Below are 20,160 nucleotides of genomic sequence, written 5' to 3'. Positions count from 1 at the left end.
GAGAGTGTGGTGTTCTGGAGGGGAACTGCCTCCGTGTCAGTACCAGCATCTCTGTGACTTTAATAATTTGAAATATTTTGCCTCTTGAATTATTCTCAGTTTATCAGTTTACCTCCATCTCCCTCACCCATCCTAATCCCATCTAGGTGTTTCCCAAGAGCAGTTTGGAAATTGATGTGATATTTAGGTTTCCACCCTTAATTCATTAATTCAGAAGTTAGTGTAAATCTTTTAGAAATAGAAAAACTGAGACATCATGAAGTTATGTGGAGATGCTACTTGGTTATTTCTTTTTTCCATCTTTATTGAAGTAGAATTGACAAATAGAAATTGTATATATTTAATGTGTACAAATTAATGTTTTATAAATGTATACATTGGGAAATAATTACCATAGTCAAGCTGATTAACATATCTGTCACCTCACATGGTTACTGTTTATTTCTTTTCTTTTTTGTGTGGTTACAACACTGTAGATGTACCCTGTCAGCAAATTTCTTTTTTTTTTTTTATATAAATATTTTTTTCAATATATGAAATTTATTGTCAAATTGGTTTCCATACAACACCCAGTGCTCATCCCAAAAGGTGCCCTCCTCAATACCTGTCAGCAAATTTCAAGTACACAATGCGGTATGGTTAACTGTAGTCACATTGCTGTACATTAGACCTTCTGAACTCATTCATTTTGTACAACTGAACCTTTGTGCTTCTTTCCTAAATAAGATTTCTTCTACTCCTCTTGCCACTTCTCATTGTTTTCTTCCCATGCCTCCCAAGTCCTTGGACTGCTTCTCTTTCTGACTACACTCCCTCTAGGTGAGCTCGTGGAGTCTCAGTACTTCACTAGTATGTGGGTGCTGATACCTCCTGCTTTGGTATCTTCACCTTCAGCCTCTCCCTTGAATTCCGGACTCCTGTATACACCTGCATGTTCTACCTGATGTCTAATATGAACCTCCACCCTAACTTGTTCAGAAGCTCAACTCCTGATATTTTCCCCTAGGCTCCTCTTGGAGTTTTTCCCTAAGAGTGACACCTCTTAATTTTCCAGGACTACTGGAAACCTCCAAAGTTCTCTTCAGCCCAAAACCTTTGAGGCTTCCATGGGTCCTCTTTCTGATAGATATCCGATGTTTGATCCATCACAAAATCCTGTCAGCTCTGTCTTCAAAATAGATCTAGATCTGACCCCTTCTTTTCCCCTCCATTGAACCTATCCTGGTCCAAGCTACCCTCCCCTTTCCCTGAATTAATGAGTCTTATGTCAGCTTCTTCTTTGGTCTCTTTGATTTTGCCCTTGACCCTTTGCTGTCTGTTTTCAACCCAGGAACCAGGGGTATCTTGCTAAAGTTAAGTCAGATACTGCACTCTGCTCAAAATCTTCCGGTGACTTTCTCTTTCATTTAGAGTAAAAACCAAAGTTCTTACTGTGACTTACAAGCTCCTATACAGTGTGTGTCTCTGCCTTTTACTCTGTCCTTCTGACCTTTTGAATGTGCCGTTCTCCTCAGACATCCGTCCGCAAGGATTGCCCCCTTACCTCTTCAAACAGTTCTTTAGTCCAAGTCACCTCTTTCCTGGTCCCCTAACTAAATAAAATTACATTCTCTGCTCCTGACACTTAATATTTCCTTTGCTTCTTAATCTTTTCTCCTTAACACTGCACATTATATAACATACCTTTTATATGTATTTTAACTTATACTCTGTCTCCCCCCTTGAAGACCTAAGCCCCACGAGGATGGGTATTTTTGTCTTCTGGTTACAGCCAGAATCTATTTGCCTGGCACGTAGTCGGCGTGTAATACCTACTTACTAGATGGATTGAATATATCGATTTGGGTAGTTTCCAGGTTGTAGTTAATGCATAACTTTACTTTGTATTTATGGGATTTTTTTGTGTGTGTTTTGGAGAAGGGCATTGGGATCAGTGACATGAATGAATTCGTAGTTTCATACTAACCTTATTTTAAATTGTCTCCAAAGCCAAGGTGCCATTGCTCTGAAGTTAATCATACCAAATTTTTTTGTAATATTTTATGAAGTCCTGATTATAGTCATTGTTTCCTTTAATTACTTGATTCTGTTTCATTCTTACTTTTCTGTACAGTGAATCTTCTCATCTGCTGTACCTGTTGGAACACACCTGGAAAGATGCCAGGTTCATTTTGCAGATCATGTGTGAGCTAAATGTTCTTCCATTAGCATTGCAGATCACTAACATTGCCGGGAACATTATGGTAAATTTAACTTAGAAAGGGGGAAAAAGCATTTCCTGTTGGATTCAGTGTTTGCTTGGGGTAGTTGTTATATGATAATGAGTCTAAATGCATGCTTATAAAATGAGTAACTTGTACTCTGAAAGCTGGGCTTCTTTTGTAAAATGAACTGGCTGTGAGAAGGGGAGGAAAACCAGGTGCAGACTATGTTGAAATTTGGGTGAACATAAGGATCATCTCTAACATCTGGATGTGTCTGATTTGCGGAACGGTCTATTTGGCAGTAAAGAAATAGCCCAAGTTGCCAGTATTTTAAGCTTTCTTTGTCTCTTTTTAACTATAGTGCTTAAAGAAAACGTTAGGATTAATTTTGTACCTTCTTATTTTTAAAGCAGCTCTTATTAGGAAGAATGATTGTGGATGAGGTGCCATGATTAAATTTACCACCTCAAAGTTGGTTTTGTTTGTTATTTGTTAGGGTTTTGAGCTCAAATTTAAAACATTCTCTTTCATAGTCTAGGACCCTGATGGGCGGACGATCCGAACGTAATGAGTTCTTGTTGCTTCATGCATTTTATGAAAACAACTATATTGTGCCTGACAAGCAGATTTTCAGAAAGCCTCAGCAAAAACTGGTGGGTCCACAATTGCATAGGGTTTTGCTTTTTTTTTTTTTTTTTTTTTTTAAGTCCTCTCCCCTTTTATTACTTAGGTGGCTTTTATCACGGTGATAACTTGTGCTTCCAAAATAATGAATCCTCTGTATACTCTCGAAACCATGTCAGATTTGTTCCTTTGTGTTTCGGTGGTGATTTCCTTCTTTACTTTTTTTCTGTGTAGATAAAAATTTTAGGTGAAATATGAACTACTTTGAGGATGGCGTTAAGCCTCTTTGATGGATGACCATACAAGGAAGGTATTGCGCCACCCTAGCTGTATCCAAAGTTAGATACCAGTTAAACCTTTTATTTCCTTAAATGCACGAGCCTTTATTTTTTGTTGCTTTGTTGCAGCTTTATGTGCTAGCAGGATCAGGTCACCACAGTCAGTTTTCTGAAGTGACCTCCTTGACATTGAAACTAAAACTTAGCTACTGTTTTGTTAGCACTGATAGCAGTGGATTTGCTTTGTGCACATGAAAATTGGTATAAAGAATATTAACTTACAGGAGTTTGACTTCTGTTGAGGTATTGAATATTGATTGGTTATTAATAAGCTACCTGGAATGAATTTTCAGTCTACAGACACACTCATTTTAAGGTGTCCCAATTAGAATAATGACTATATCTGTATGAAATAGTTTATATTTCTGCATCATGATTGTTAGAGTGATGAGTTTAAGCGGACTCTTCTACCACCTTAGATTTTACGGAATATGAAGTGTTGTATTTTTAGTATCCATTGATTTAAAAATAAAAGGTTCTATGAATTCAGAAACATTTTCAAGTAAAATTTGCATATTTATTAACTCAGGGCTACAATGTTTTGGCAACTCCCATGCTTGGCCTTTGTTTGGGTTTGTGAGCATGTTACAGTAACTGTTGTTCCACAGAGGTGGGACCACTAGCTAAAAGTGAAGGTTGTTTGTTAGAACTGTGTACTGCGGTTGGAGAAGGGGGAATCATAAAACTTCTTAATTAGTTAATTAGTTGCTGGCTGCTGAAGTTGTCATTCCATTTGACATTAGGGAGATGAAGATGAAGACATCGATGGAGATGCCAATAAATACAAGAAAGGACGTAAGAAAGCAGCTTATGCCGGAGGCTTGGTACTGGACCCTAAAGCTGGTAAGGCTGTGCGGCCGGTTGCTTTGTCCCTGGTGTTAAGGAATTTTTAATGCAGACCTGGGCTTGAGAAGCTAGAAGACCTGAATTGTATTTTCTAGGTTAGCAAATAGGTCTTGTAATGACCTTATTTTGTTTTAGGTTCTTTTGAAAATCTCGTTTGCCGGTCACCTGACCTGAATTAACATGAATATTTTTTATTTGCTGCGTTCCAAGAAAGCTTTGTTTATGGACACTGAAGTTTAAATTTTGTGTAATGTTTGCATATCATGAGATAGTCTGTTTTAAAAAATTTTTTTTGACCGTTTAAGGATGTAAACACTATTATTGACTCATGAGTGGTACACAAAGAAGGGGTAGGCTCAGTTGGGTCTGCACAGAGTTTGCTAGCCCCTAGTCCAGTATAGAGCCCTTTGCCTTCTGGTGGGAGCACCGGTGGCTTCTCCCATCTGCTCTGGAGGGCTGGCTCTGCCTCTGCCTGAGCTGCCAGGACCCATTAGGCTGGATGGCAAAGTTAAAGGGAGTACGGACAGTAACCACCACATTGAACTTTAACAGCAGAGTAACTAGTTCTTATTGTCATTAATGGCAAAGAAGATGTTTGGTGGTATGCAGAGCTAGATGGGGTCTTTTTTTTTTTAACCCTCAACTATTTTTTTTTTTTAACGTTTATTTATTTTTGAGACAGAGAGAGACAGCATGAACAGGGGAGGGTCAGAGAGAGGGAGACACAGAATCTGAAACAGGCTCGAACTCACGGACCGCGAGATCATGACCTGAGCCGAAGTCGGCCGCTCAACCGACTGAGCCACCCAGGCGCCCCTCAACTATTTTTAAGTGTACAGTTAAGTAGTGTTAAGTGTATTTACATCGTTGTATGGGAATAATGTGAATTTTATCAAGTAACTTGAACTCTGAGTAGGAGACATTTTTGACAAAAGTGATTTTATTATTGGGGCACCTGGGTGGCTGTGTCAGTTAAGCTTCCAAGTGTTGACTTCGGCTTCGGTCGTGATCTCACGGTTTGTGGGTTCTAGCCCCGCGTCGGGTCCTGCGTTGTTAGGCTACTTGGGATTCTCTCTCATTCCCTCTCTGCCCTTCCCCTGCTTGTGTGTGCTTGCTCTCTCTCCCTCTCTCTCTCAAATAAGCTTTTTTAAAAAAAGTGATTTTTATTAGTTGTATTGAAAAAGATCTGTAGTCCTTTGGTGTTAGATAGATCTAGGCTTAAATTCTATCTGTGTGATCTTGGGCTCCCTCTTGAACCTCTGTCAGCCTTGTTTTCCTCTTCTGTAAAATGGAGGTCGGAGAAATATAGACCCTTGAAATTAATACAACACTGTATGTTAACTACACCAGAATTTTTTATTTTTTTTTTTATTTTTTTTTTAAACATTTTTATTTATTTTTGAGACAGGGAGAGACAGAGCATGAACAGGGGAGGGTCAGAGAGAGGGAGACACAGAATCTGAAACAGGCTCCAGGCTCTGAGCCGTCAGCACAGAGCCCGACGCGGGGCTCGAACTCACGGACCGCGAGATCATGACCTGAGCCGAAGTCGGCCGCTTAACCGACTGAGCCACCTAGGCGCCCCCACCAGAATTTTTTAAATGTTTGTTTATTTTTGAGAGAGAGAACGCAAGCGGGGAAGGGCAGAGAGAGAGGGACGGAAGATCTGAAGTGGGCTCAGCGCTGTCAGCAGTGTTGAATGTGGGGCTGAAACTCACAAACTGTGAGGTCATGACCTGGGCTGAAGTCTGCTGCTCAACTGACTGAGCCACCCAGGTGCTCCCAGAATTTTATTTTTGACTACATTAGAATTAAATTTTTTTTAATGTTTATTTTTTGACAAAGAGCCAGAGCGTGAGTGGGGGAGGGGCAGAGAGAGAGGAGACAGAATGTGAAGCAGGCTCCAGGGTCTGAGCTGTCCGCATGGAGCCCGTTGTGCGGCCTGAACCCACAAACTACGAGATCGTGACCTGAGCTGAAGTCAGACCCTTAACTGACTGAGCCACCCAGGCACCCCTTGACTACACTAGAATTCAAAAAAAAAAAAAAATCTCCCACACAGGGATTTAAGGAATAAAATGATTATTTATTTTTTGCATATAATTTATTGTCAAGTTAGCTAACATACAGTGTATACAGTGTGCTCTTGGCTTCAGGAGTAGATTCCTCTGATTCATCACTTACATACAACACCCAGTGCTCTTCCCAGTAAGTGCCCTCCTTGCTGTACGTCACCCATAAGATGATTGTTTGGCATAGTGCTTGACAGAGTATGCTATCAATATGTTTGCTGGTTGGTTTTATTTTTTTAATACTGGACATTTATTTTGATTCAGTTTCTTCTTAAGGTGAAGATAACTCTTTGTAAATGTCCTAGAGAAATATAGTAGCTTTCTGTTCACCCTTTGCAAGTGAAAAGGGTGGATCGTTCCACTGCTGACATTTATATACGTCTCTTGTCTGATTTTAATACCATTTGTGTACAGGTGAGTGGGCTTCCCATTTTATTCTTATGATGGTAAAATATGTATATATACACACACACACACCAGTGAGTAGTTTTATATATATATATATATATATATATATATATATATATATGTGTGTGTGTGTATATGTATATATATATGTGTATACACATATTACATATGTGTATTATATATGTGTGTATACACACATATATGTGTATTACATATATATGTGTGTGTGTATACACACATATATGTGTATTACATATATATGTGTGTGTGTGTATACACACATATATGTGTAATACATATATATGTGTGTGTGTATACACACATATATGTGTATTACATATATATGTGTGTGTGTATACACACATATATATATATATACACATGGATCACTAAATATTTTGGGGGCAGAGGTGGTAGGGTAGGTGGGAGAGAATGCTTACTTGAAGGAGAATTTTACAACATTTTTTTGAAATGGATATAACGCCTATCTAAAGTAACTGATATGAGAAGGTGTTTGCCCATCATAATGGTGTACTTTGGGGCTGCTGTGGAAAGGTTCATTGTAGCTGGTTTCAAGGTAAGACAGGATCTCTTTTTTCCTCTTTGGTGACCTGAGTTTTCACTCTAATACAAGTTGTTTTTATGGAGTGATGGTCGAGTACTTTTTTCTATTGGTGTAACTCACAGCTTTCAATGTTATATTGTATTTAATATACATACTACATTCTGTAGTTCTTCTAATGTTATGTTTTGACACATCTGCTTTTTTGTAACCCCCCTTCCCCCACCTCCTTTTTTCTTAAAGGCTTTTTGTAACATGACTTTTTTATTGCAGGTTTATATGATAAGTTTATTTTGCTCCTGGACTTCAACAGTTTGTATCCTTCCATCATTCAGGAATTCAATATTTGTTTTACAACAGTGCAAAGAGTTGCTTCAGAGGCACATAAAGCTACAGAGGTTGGTATTTAATTTGGGGGCTCTTTAAATTGAGATTAAAAACACTGTTTAAAGAAGGAAGAGAACCAAAGGGGTTAGCATTCTAGTTTTTCCTCTTAAGGATACAATTTGTCTTTTCGTAGTGGTCAAAACAGGGGGAAGGTTGAGTAGATGGAAATTTTCACTTGTTCTGTATCATTTTTATTTAACAACTTTATTGAGATGTAATCCATATACCATGCATTTCATCCATTTCAAGTGTACAATTTAATGGCTTTTAGTGTAGTCACTGAGTTTGCAACCTTTGCCACAGTCAATTTTAGGGCATTTTCGTTACTCCCCAAAGAACCCCCCTACCTTTTAGCTGTACCCTCCCTCACTCCCTCCTTTCCTTCCAGACCTTGACAACTAGTAATCTTTCTGCCTCCGTAGGTTTATGTACTTTGGACATTTCACATAGATGGAATCATATGTGACCTTTTATGTCGGGCTTATTTCACTTAGCATACTGTTGTCAAGATTCATCTGCACTATAGCATGTATTAGTACTTCATTCCTGTTTATTGCTGAATACTATTCCATTGTATGGATCTGTATCACATTTTTATGATATATATGATATGTAGGATATATTTGATATATATGACTGTGATATATGGTATATATATATTTATATATATATGTATATGGTGTGTGTATATATATATATATACACACATATATATAAATCATACATATTTTAGAATCATCTTGTCAGTTTATGCAACAATGCCTGCTCTGCTTTTGATAGGGATTGTACTGAATCTTTAGATTGATTTGGGAAGTATTGCCATCTTAGTGTTAAGCCTTCCAATCCATGAAAATTGGGTCTTCCCATTTAATTAGGTCTTTAATTCCTTTCAGTGATGTTTTCTAGTTTTCACTGTACAACTCTTCTTTTATTAAATTTATTCCTAAATATTTCATTCTTGATGCTATTGTAAGTGAAATTGTTTACTTTATTTTTGGATTGTGCATTGCTAGTGTATTGAAATAGAACTGATTTTTGTGTATTGATCTTGTATCCTGCAACTTTGCTGACGTCATTTATCGGCTCTAATAGTTTTGTGGATTCGTTAGGGTTGTCTACATATTGTATGTTATCTGCAAAAGTAGTGTTAATTCTTTATAATCTGGCTGCCTTATATTCCTTCTTGTTTTTTTGTTTAATGGCTCTGGCTAGAACCTCCAGTACAATACCGAATAGAATTGGCAAGAGCAGACACCTTTTTCTTGTTCCTGGTCTTAGGGGGAAAGTATCCAGCCTTTATTTCACCATTAAGTATGATGTTAACTGGGGGTTTTCCATAGATGGCGTTTATCAGGTTGAGGAAATTCCCTTCTGTTCCTAGTTTGTTGCGTGTTTTTATCGTGAATGGGTATTGGATTTTGTCAACTACTTTTTCTTTATTGAGATGATCATGTGCTTTTTGTCCTTTATTCTCTTTATGTTTTGTTTTCCTTTTTTAGATGTTTATGCATTTTCAAGAGAAAGAGTGTGTGTGTGTGTGTGTGTGTGTGTGTGTGTGTGCGCGTGTGTGCGCGCGTGCGCGCGCACGTGGGAAGGGCAGGGAGAGGGGGACAGAGGATCCCAAGCGGGCTCTGGGCTGACAGGATTGAGCCTAGTGCAGGGCTGAACTCCGGAACAGTGAGATCATGATCTGAGCTGAAGTTGGATGCTCAGCTGACTGAGCCACTCAGGCGCCCCTGTCCTTTATTCTTTTAATATGGCATATGACATTGATTTTCGTGTGTTGTTCTGTGTTCCTGGGATAAATTCCACTTGGTCTTGGTGTATAATCCTTTTTATATATTTCTGCTTTCAGTTTGCTAGTATTTTGTTGAAAAGTTTTTTGTTTGTATTCATAAGGGCTTTTGGTATATATTTGTCTTTTCTTGTTTTGGTCTTGTTTTGGTATGTTATTAGGATAATAATAGCTTCATAGAATGAGTTGGGAGGTGTTTCCTCCTCTTCTGTTTTGTTTTGTTTTTTTTTTTTTTGGAGAATTGGTGAAGGATTCATGTTAATTCTGCTTTAAATATTTGGTAGAGTTCACCAGTTAAATTATCTAGTCTTAAGATTTCTTTCTTTCTCTCTCTTTTTTTTAATTTCCAATTCAGTCTTCGTTTTATGTCTATTCGGACTTTTTATTTCTCCTTGAGTTCATTTTGGTCTTTCTAGGAATTTGTCTATTTCATGTAGGTTTATCTAATTTGTTGTCATAAAAGTGTTCATGGTATTCCCTTCTAATCGTTGTTTCTTTAAGGTCGTTAGTAATATCCCTCTTTTATTCCTGATTTTAGTAATTTGAGTCATTTTTTTGGTCAATATAGCTAAAAGTATATCAGTTTTGCTGATCTTTACAAAGAAAGAACTTTGGTTTTGGTAATTTTCTCTATCTCCTGTATTTCCATTATAATCTTTCTTCCTTTTTTGTGCTTTTGTTGGTTTAGTTTGCCCTTATTTTTCTAATTTCTTAAGGTGGAAGGTTAGGTTATGGATTTGAAATCTTTTCTGCTAATATAGATACTTACAGCTGTGAATTTTCCGGCAAGTACTGCGTTAGTTTCATCCCATTAGTTTTGGTATATCATTCATGCCTTTGTTGTTAGGCCCCTTCACCATCAATTGACCATTGATCTGACTTCTGCTGTCACCATCACTTAGTTTTGCTTCTTCTGGAACTTCATATAAGTGGAGCGGTACATTATGTACTCTTTGGTATCTGGCTTTTTTGCTCAACATAATGTTTTTGAGGTTCATGCATGTTGTTGCATTATCAGTAGTTCTTTCCTTTGTGTTACTGAGAAGTATTCCACACTTTATTTATCTAGTTTCCTGAAATAAGCATTTGGGTTTTCAGTGTGTAACTATTATTAATAAGCCTCCTATGAACATTCACATCTTTTTCTGGACATGTGCTTTTGTTTTGGGGGGTAGATACCTAGGGAGGGAATTGGCTGGTTTGTATGGGAAGTGTGTGTTTAACCTGAAAAGAAACTGCTGAATTGTTTTCCTAAGTAGTTATACCGTGTTACACATTCCCACTAGCCATGAATGTGAGTTGTTCCACATCATCTCCAACACTTGGTATTTTTATTCTTTTAAATTTTGGCCATGTAAGCCTTTCTTAATGATTCCTTTCACTACACAGTGAATCTTTTTGAAAGAATCTTTTTGAATTGTTTCACATTGATTTTCATCTAGTGATTAGTCAACAGTTTTACGTAGGGCTTAATAACTTAATGTGTGGTTCTTCATATGTAAAGCTTATATAACTGACTCTCAGTAGGGAATTTGATTAGATGTGGTTCTCTAACAGTAAAAGATGTAAAGTAATAAAGTAAAATGTTATCTCTATATATTGTTTTTCTCTGATTCTTTGTACCTGTGGCAGAAGATGTGTATTTACTCTCCCACTCCAGATTTCACATGTCTTTTAGTTCCAACCACATGCTTTGGAGCTGTTTTTTAGCCCCAGTTCTGTCTTCTCAGAAGAGAGAATCTTAAAGGCTTGCTTAAGTGGGTGAGCATGCCTGGTACCATATGCTGTGACCACAGGAGTGAGTTCACAGAGTACAAACATGGCTGCTAAGGATGGGCCTTTCTGTGGGACTAGAGGATAATCTTACAGAGAAGGAATTTGGGTAGACATCTCCAAAGGGTGGTGACTGCACTTGACTAATAATGTTCGTTGGGCTCTGTCCTGCTATAGTATGTGAGCCTTGTGATAATTGTTGTGATCCGGCCTCCTTCATTCCCCTCCACTGTTTTGTTTATTTGAGCTTTCCAGTTAGGGTTTCATGTATATAATGGAATCATTTCAGAGTTGGAAGGGACCTTAAAGGTCATCTAAGAAATACTCTACACGTAGCAGTTTATAGGTTCTATATCATTGTTTTGTGTAGTATTTGATCCTCAAAATAGCTAGTGCCACACAGCTAGTGTTGGTTGAGCTGGGCCAGATCCTTTCAGTTAACTTTTTATTTGACCTCTCTAGTTGCTGTAAATAAATGGGAATGTGTACCAAGATCTCTTTAATAGGTTTGCTATCATCGTCTGCTGTTTTCAAAAACAATAGGTCCCTGTTTATTATAAGATTGTTCATTTGAAAATATTGATCTTTATAAAATCAGATACCTAGTAAAGGCTGGGTTATCAAATGGCATTGACTTGCCATACTTGAAGCCAAGAGGTTTATTTTTAATTGTGAACCTTTGAAAGGGCAAGTGTGCCTGGCTTTTCTTTTCAGCCTGTTAATAGAATTAATGGAGGCTTCAGAAAAATGGTCTAATGCTTTTCCTGCTTTTTGCTGCTGTAAATTTTCATATAAGAAAACTGCTGGTTACTATTCTAAAATGTTGCTATTCTTTTACCAATTGCAGAGCAATTTACAGATAAAAGGTCCTACATAAATGCTAAGGAACATGTATATATTAATTTTTAGAAATTTCACGGCCTATTTAAATATGTGCTCCAAATTCCTGAAGGAAATTTGCTGATTTAGCATTTGGGGTTCTGGTTTTTAGTGGAAAATATTCACAGTAATTGCCACGATTCTCTGTAGTTGTAAAAGTGTTAATGGCATTTTGTTTGGGAGTACGTATGACTTAAAACAGGAGTTGTGCTGCAGTTGTTTTTTTTTTTTTTTTCAGTAAATCCTAGAGGTCTCAGTGTTTCAAAACACTTTCCCCAAACATGTTGCTCCCCAATCTTTTTGAAGAGAGGAGAGGAATATATATAGAAATTGATCCCTTTAAATGATATCTGCGTTTGTCAATAATGAGAGAGGGGAGATACTGGGAACGAGGCTGTTAGAAGTGGGAGAAGAGGGCGGTGTGGACTTGTTCTCAGCTTTTTCTTTGCCACCCATATGCTGTTGACCTATAGTTAGGCAAGAAAGTAGCTTTTCAAGATGTGATCACTGCATAAAGTGCCCACAAAATATTATTTTTGAAAATTGTTTTATGAAAGCTTGATTTGTCTGAAATTTCTGTTGTATGTTCATCAGGATGGAGAACAAGAACAGATCCCTGAGCTGCCAGACCCAAACTTAGAAATGGGCATTTTGCCCAGAGAGATCCGGAAGCTGGTAGAGAGGAGAAAGCAAGTCAAACAACTAATGAAACAGCAAGATTTAAATCCAGACCTGGTTCTTCAGGTATATCTTTTCATTGAGAGACATCTGAGTGACAGTCTCCGCTTTTAGAATTTGATTATCTAGTAGTGTTTTACAGATGATGCTGCGGGCAATTCATGGGCTTATTTTAAGTTTGTGGGCAGGAAACACATTCACAAACACTAGAATGCCTCAGAATGGAAGACACCTCTATCTGCAAAGCCCTATCTGGACCAAACCCTTCTCACTTCTGGGAGCTTTGGAGTCTGTGTTTGCTTGCTTCCAGAAGGTCAGGGAATCATGCATCTGGGAGGATGGGCTGAGTGTGTTAAGAGTTCTTTTTTTCCTGGACACAGAGGGTTACTCCTTGTCATTGGTGGTCTAGAAAGAGATCTAATGTAATTATTAAGCATCTGCAAATATTGTTGTTTGTCTTTTGTCCTTGTGTGCCTACAGTATGACATTCGACAGAAGGCTTTGAAGCTCACAGCAAATAGTATGTATGGCTGCCTGGGATTTTCCTACAGCAGATTTTACGCCAAACCACTGGCTGCTTTGGTGACCTACAAAGGAAGGGAGGTAAATGGTGTCACATTCATAGCTCTAAAGATGAGAGTGTTTTTAACTATACATGTTACAGCATGGGAGAGCCAAGTTTGTTACCTAGTTACACAGCTTCAAATGCCCCTTTCTTGGGACAAATTCAAGACAGATAGATTTGTAAGTATGGATCCGTTCATTCATCCATTGACAGAGTATTTATTGAGCGTCTACTCTGTACCAGACATTGTGAAGGGGGTAGAGTGTTGAGCAAGACGTAAAAGGTTCCCCTGCATCATGCAGGTCACATTCTATCTAGAGCAGAGGTATAGAGTGGCATGCAGTGGGGCCTTGGGATGGGGAGAGGGTAGTTTGGGAAAATAGACTTGTAAATACATGAATAAACAAACATAAAAAATAAGAGGATATGGTAGAATTAAAGTTGTGCTGGTAATTAAAACAGGGTGATGGGCTAGTTTGATGTTAAGATGGCTGGATTAAATTGGTCAGGGAAGGCTTCTTTAGGAGGTAACAGGAATGAGAGCAAAGTGACATCAGGAAGCAAGTTTGCTTGTGTATTAGGTTGGAGTACAGGGGAAAGGAAGAGATGAAGGAGAATGCCTCCATGTCAGCCCTATAGCTGGTTAGCTTATGGAGCCATTTACTAGGATGGAGAAATCTGCACGAGGGAAACAAACCCCAAGAAAGTCTTAACAGTAGAGAACAGGGAGGGTGGGAGATGGGCTAGATGGGTGATGGGCATTAAGGAGGACACTTGTTGTGATGAGCCCTGGATGTTGTAGGTAAGTGATGAATCACTGAATTCTTTTTTTTTTAATGTTTTTTTCTGAGACAGAGAGAGACAGAGCATGAGTGGGGTAGGGCAGAGAGAGAGAGGGAGACACAGAATCAGAAGCAGGCTCCAGGCTCTGAGCTGTCAGCACAGAGCCCGACGCGGGGCCTGAACCCACAAGCCGTGGGTTCATGACCTAAGCAGAAGTCAGTCGCCCAACTGACTGAGCCACCCAGGTGCCCCTGATGAATCACTGAATTCTACTCTGCAAACCAATATTGCACTGTATGTTAACTAACTAAAATTTAAATAAGTATGTATATACGTACATATATACGTATGTATGTATAAAAGAGAAATCTGGGAGAGAGGGATTAAGAGTACTCTTTTGGCTTTGAGATTTGTAATAGATCTCTAGGCATGTTAAGTAGGCAGTTGGATATAGAAGTCCACAATTCCAGGAATAGATGAGGAGTGGAGTTAGGGATTGAGAGTTATTGGCTTTAGAAAGATGAGCCAGATATGAAACAGATTTGAGATACTGTCACTTTGTGACAATATAAACTTCACTTGCTTTAGCCCCACCTGTGTGGGTTTTTCTTAATTTGTAAAGGAATAGTTATGTTAAATATTAAATTCCCTTTCACTCCCGTAAGCTATTCATTCCTGCCAGTGGATTTGAGACTACTCAATCTTGAGGTAGTTCGTGGTTATGAGTGGAATGCTCAGGGATGGCAAAATTATGGCCCATGGGCTAAATTCAGCCTGCCATCTATTTTTGTAAGTAAAGTTTTATTGGAACACAGCCACAGTTATTTGTTTATGTTTTGTTTGTGGCTGTTTTTTGCATTACAGTAGCAGAATTGAGTAGTCACGGTGGAGACTTGCATGGTCTGCAAAGCTTAAAATATTTGCCATCTGGCCCTTTTCAGAAAACAGATTTCCTGATCCCTGCTTTAGAGTCTAGACCAGCACTGTCCGGTAAATCTTGAGATGATGAAAATTTTCTCCATCTGCAGTTTATAATACAACAGGCCACTAGCCCACGTGGCTAGTGAGCATTTGATATCAGGCTAGCGTCGACTTGCTGAGGAGCTGGATTTTGAGTTTTATTTAATTATAATTAAAATAAATTTAATTATCCACATGTGAGTAGTGGCTCCTGTATTAGTCAGCGGAGATCTTGCTGGCATGAAACAAATAGGATGTTCAGAGGTGCTCCGGTGTTGACACCCATATCTCATAGACTTGGCTCAGGGCACAGTGAGGAAGGGCAAAACATGTATTAAACACCAGCAATATATGAGAAGCTTCCAGATGAATTATTTCTCTAAAACCCCACAAGAATCCATTGGCATGGCTAATAACATTCCCATTTTGCAGATGAGGAAGCTAAGACTCAGAGGCGAAGCGTAACAAGTGATTCTTTTGAATTGGGATCCATATTTTCCTGATTATAAGGCTTTTACTACAGTAGTATTATCTACCCCATCTCATGGTGTCTTTCATGACTGTGCTTCTGTTTATATTCTCTTACTCCTCAAAGGACATCTTTTTTGCTACTCATCTCAAGACACAGGCCCTTTTTACATGGGAAGATGCAGGCATTTCAGGAGCTAGTTGAAGTGAGGGAAGGATGTTTTCAGTTTCTTAGGCTAAGTTTACTTTAATGTTATTTAAATTTTATTTCTGTGTATATATCCAGTGGCTTCTGATAGAATACCATCTTATTTTTGTATTAGGAAATGCACTCACTTTGCCCCAACTGGGTGATAATACATGGGTTGACTATTGAGATTGGATCAAGGTTACTCTTAAGTTTCTCACGAGAGGCAATAGTTGACAATTTACTCCCTTGGAGAGTGCCTCTTGCTGTTGGGAAATCCCTGTTGTTACATTTTCTGCATTGGCTCAGAAATCCACAAGCTTAAAAGGGCACTGTTGATAATGATAAGCCCCAAATTTGTCCAGTGATCTCCCCCACTCCCCTAATCCATTGTACTTTAAGGGCAATATTTTTGTTTAGCTTGATCTTTAATAGGGTATTTAAACTCATTTTTAATTTTGCTGTTGTATAAAATATAGCAGTAACAAATCTTTATAAACTATTAAAAAAACCTCTGCTCTCTCCACTAAGAAACAAAACGTTTCAGACACATCTAGAAGTAATTGTATGTGATTTAAATTCTTGGTTTCTACTTTCCCCTTGTCTCTTTCCCCTTTGCTCCTTCCCACAAATAAAAAAATATAACAACTACGGAAAGTCGGCCTTGAAAGTAATGGGAGGTTAATGAGAAATAATAATTACACGGTTGCTCCCTGGAAATCTTATTCTAGAAGAAGATTCAAAGCCACCTACAGAAATTATTTACTGAAATAAAACTGATTGTTAAAGTATTGGTGATAATTATTAGCACTGGTGGATGGAAATATTCTCTGTGGTAATCATTCTTGGGTTTACTAGCATTTTGCATATATACTATTAGGCCTTTGTGATTTCAAACGTTTCTTGATTTTTTTTTTAATGTTTTATTTATTTTTGAGACAGAGAAAGACAGAGCATGAACGGGGGAGGGTCAGAGAGAGAGGGAGACAAAGAATCTGAAGCAGGCTCCAGGCTCTGAGCTGTCAGCACAGAGCCCGATGCGGGGCTCGAACTCACGGACTGTGAGATCATGACCTGAGCCGGAGTCGGACGCTTAACCGACTGAGCCACCCAGGTGCCCCAAACGTTTATTGATTATTAAAGAGGTAGGAGAGGTAAAGTGTACAATGAGAGTCAGTTGGCTGAAATTTTGGAATACCTTTATGACTTATCACAGTTGTCTTTTTTGTAAGGAGATGGAGTGGACAAAACAGTACAATAACTTCAAGATCTTAGAAGTTGTTTGCTTTTCAAGTCCTTGTAGGATAAATTTGATTAAGGTTCAAGTGGAAATGAATAAGGAAACCTGGTAGCATGTCATCTAAAAGATTAGGAAATTTTGCATTTGAATATGGATTAATATACAGTCTGGGGAGACTGTAAGCCCCTCTCCCTTCTTGTTTTTAGGTCTATTTTGTGTGTGCTTAGTTTTGTTGGAATCATGCAGGTTTGGCTCTGGTGACCTAATAATTTCTGTAATCAAATGTGTTATGGCTGCTAGAGTACTCAGGGTAATTACTAATTGTACTTTTATAAACAAGTTTATAATAAAAATGCTAATAGTTATGTCAAATGGACATCAATATTGTCTTTTCCCAGGTGTGATCTTTCACACTTAAACTCTTCTATGATTTTTAATTGCTCAGTGGTAGAGGAATTAGTTAATGGTTAAAAAAATTGTATGAGGGACCTCATAGCGTGCAAGTTATTTAAAAATAATGAAGTCAGTGTTTTCAGAGAAGTAATGTGGAAACTTAGTTTATAGCACTCAAAAGTGAATCAGTATAAATATCACCTACATTTGTATTTGTTCTCAATGTATGTGTAGAGAGACATAAAAGAAAGATACTGGGCAAGTTGATAGCACTGAGTGGACATAGATTTTAAACCAGCCAAGACAACGGTTGTCAAGAGACTGGTGTGGTAATTGAAGTGACTGTTCACTAGATGGCGATAGACACCCTGAGATCATTAATCAATTAAGAGTTTTTATTCTGTGAACAATAGTGAAGGCCATTTAGTGACACAAATCTGTCCACATTTCAACTTTGATTAATTTTGAAACTGTTAAAGGCTAACAATGGACCAAAGGATTGTAAGAGTCTAACCTATTTTAAAATAATGATGTCTAACCTATTTTAAAATAATGATGTTTTTTGAATTCCAAGTTTTTATTGATAAGAACAATCATCGAATGTATCATAGCAAGCAAATTCTTCTATCACATAGCTAAATTCATACATCTGGCCATGAGGCTACACTACATGACTCAGTCACAGTATCCGGCTAATCCAAAGAGAGTTGAAATGATTCTGATACATAATTTTGCTTCTTTGGGTTTTTGGGTTTTTTTTTTAAAAGGGATTTTAAACTTACTCTATACTTACAAGCACATTCATTGTGTAATCCTTAGTGTACTGGTAATATTTGTCTTTATGGAATAATTAGTACTTGCTGATGTTGGTATTGTTTTATTTCTGCACTCTGTTATTTCTGTGCTCTTGATAAAACGATTTGTGGTCTGGATTTCTGGTTGCATTTTAAAGTGAACATATGCTCTCATGTTTGGGCATAGATCCTGTGTGTTTTCACTTTCTCACCCGGTAGGCTGACATGAGTCCTTGCCACCCGGTTGTAGTTGCCTAGCTTTCACTGGCGTTTGGACCTGAAATTTGTGCATTTAGAACATGTATCCAGGTCATTGCACGACAACACGCTCTGGGCAAGCCTTCCTGAGAGTCTTTTGGTGATGTGGTAGCGCCTGTCAGCAGCCCTTTGGAATGGCCTTCGGGCCTTCGGGCTGTCGGGCCTTCGGGCCGTCGCCTCTATTGGTGTCCATGGAGAAGGAGAACGAATGGAGAATCTCATAATTAAGTGCTAAGGGAGACTCATCTTTATCTAGAAAGAAGCAAAAATTTCACTTTTCCGATCTTTTTTCTTAAAGAGTGTAGTTTTCTAAAAAATTAAAAGCAGTAAAATATTATAGAAACATTTGAAGACTGGCTCTTTCCCGCCCTCTCTCATTCTTTTCTCTTCTTCAGAGGTAACTGCTTTCTAAGGGTTTTTATCCTTTTTGGCCATGGTTTTTTGCTTTTACAACCAACGTTTATACCAGTGGTGCATTAAAAGTTTTCACCATTTATGTGTCATGCTATACGTCATTGTTTTGCAGTTTACCCCCCAAAGCAAGTAGAGGGAAAAAAGTGGGGGAAAACCCCTAGTCTATTTTCCACTTTTTAAGTATATCCATATTGATGCATTTTTAGATTTGATTTATTCTTGTTACCTCTTGTATAATATTTCAGTAAATAAATACAGCCCAGTGTATTTTTTGTTCTCCTACTGTCCGTGTTTTCAGGTTTCTAAGTTGTCCCTTTAGTTTTTTTTCCTTTATAAACGGTGCTGTGGTACAGTGCCCCATAGGCATGAGTGTCTCTACTGTATTACCAAGAGTGAAATGTGCACAGCCACAAGCACTATGTGACCTGTGACCTTTGATTAAATGACACCCGTCATTTAATTTATCACAGCAAGCTAATTCTTTCACATAGCTAAATTCATATCTGTGTCCGGAGGATCATAAAACCTGACCCACTCAGTCACAGTATCTGAGGTTAATTTAAAGAAAACTGGAAATGATTTTCAAATACAGTTTTGTCTCTTTGAATTTGTTGTTTCTTTTTCTATCGAGGGATTTTCAACTCACTACACACTTAAAATCTTTAGTGTTCCACATCCTTGTCAGCACTTGTTATTTTCTAAATTTTTAATTTTTGCCAGATGAGTGTGAAATGGCATCTCATTGTGATTTTAATTTGCATTTCCCCAAGTATTAGTTAAAGTTGAGTGTCTTTCCATTTGTTTTAACTCTTCACTTTTCTCCTCCGAACTGCCCATGTATGTATATGCCCTCTTTCTTTGGGTCGTAGGTGTCATGCTGTTTCTTGTTAGGAATTCAAAGGCTAGTCCTTGTTTGGTCATATGTGTTGCAAATATCTTTTCAACTGTGGCTTGTCCTTTACCTTTATTCGTGGTCTTTGAATGTGTACAAGTTTGTATTTTTATTTTAATGCCAAATAATCTGATTCATTCCCCCCTGTATACTATGTTTATTTTTCCCTAAGAAATCTTTTCCCTCCTGCAATGGCATAGACATTCTCCCTTAATTTCTTTTCTTACTTAGATCTTGTATCCTTCTGGAAATTATTTTTAGGGATGCTGTAAGTTAGGGATCTAATTGTATTTGTTTGCTTCCTTATGGAGTTATTTCTGTTCCTCTATTCCAGGGATCAACAAACCATGACCCATGGGCTGACTTTGATCCATTGCCTGTTTTTTGTAAATAAAACTTTATTGGGCCTCCATTTGTGTTAGGCTACAGCAGCAGAGTTGATAGCACAGAAACTAAATGACCCGCAGGGCTTAAAATACGTACTTTCTGGTCCTTTACAGAAAAAACCTTGTGATTTCTGGTCTCACGGAGAGTCACGAATAATAGGAAAGTCACTCTCCTATGTAACACCCTCTGTCATAGTAGGTGAAGAGAGAGGCAGTTATACTGTAAAGGAGGTTATACTAAAGGAAGGAAGGAA

General features: G+C 38.0%; 1 protein-coding gene and 1 non-coding gene across 3 annotated transcripts in view; both read left to right on the top strand.

Annotated features, from left to right (window-relative positions):
- Window positions 1-20,160, top strand: part of POLA1 (DNA polymerase alpha 1, catalytic subunit) — a 300,188-nt gene that overhangs the window by 46,175 nt on the left and 233,853 nt on the right. For both annotated transcript variants that reach the window (XM_019419738.2, XM_019419737.2), the window contains exons 21-26: window positions 2,114-2,243; window positions 2,738-2,857; window positions 3,910-4,009; window positions 7,328-7,452; window positions 12,483-12,632; window positions 13,047-13,169. In XM_019419738.2, the coding sequence (XP_019275283.2) occupies window positions 2,114-2,243; window positions 2,738-2,857; window positions 3,910-4,009; window positions 7,328-7,452; window positions 12,483-12,632; window positions 13,047-13,169 (748 nt within the window). The remainder of the gene's footprint in view (window positions 1-2,113; window positions 2,244-2,737; window positions 2,858-3,909; window positions 4,010-7,327; window positions 7,453-12,482; window positions 12,633-13,046; window positions 13,170-20,160) is intronic.
- On the top strand, window positions 6,328-6,457 carry LOC128774006 (small Cajal body-specific RNA 24). The gene has a single exon (XR_008418486.1). It is a non-coding gene; the product is annotated as a small Cajal body-specific RNA 24 (non-coding RNA).

Source organism: Panthera pardus, unplaced genomic scaffold (assembly GCF_024362965.1).
Source record: "Panthera pardus isolate Hobbes unplaced genomic scaffold, ASM2436296v1 HiC_scaffold_27, whole genome shotgun sequence".
NCBI classification, from domain to species: domain Eukaryota; kingdom Metazoa; phylum Chordata; class Mammalia; order Carnivora; family Felidae; genus Panthera; species Panthera pardus.
The sequence above is the reverse complement of the archived record's forward strand: the minus strand, read 5'-3'. Positions and strand labels throughout refer to the sequence as shown.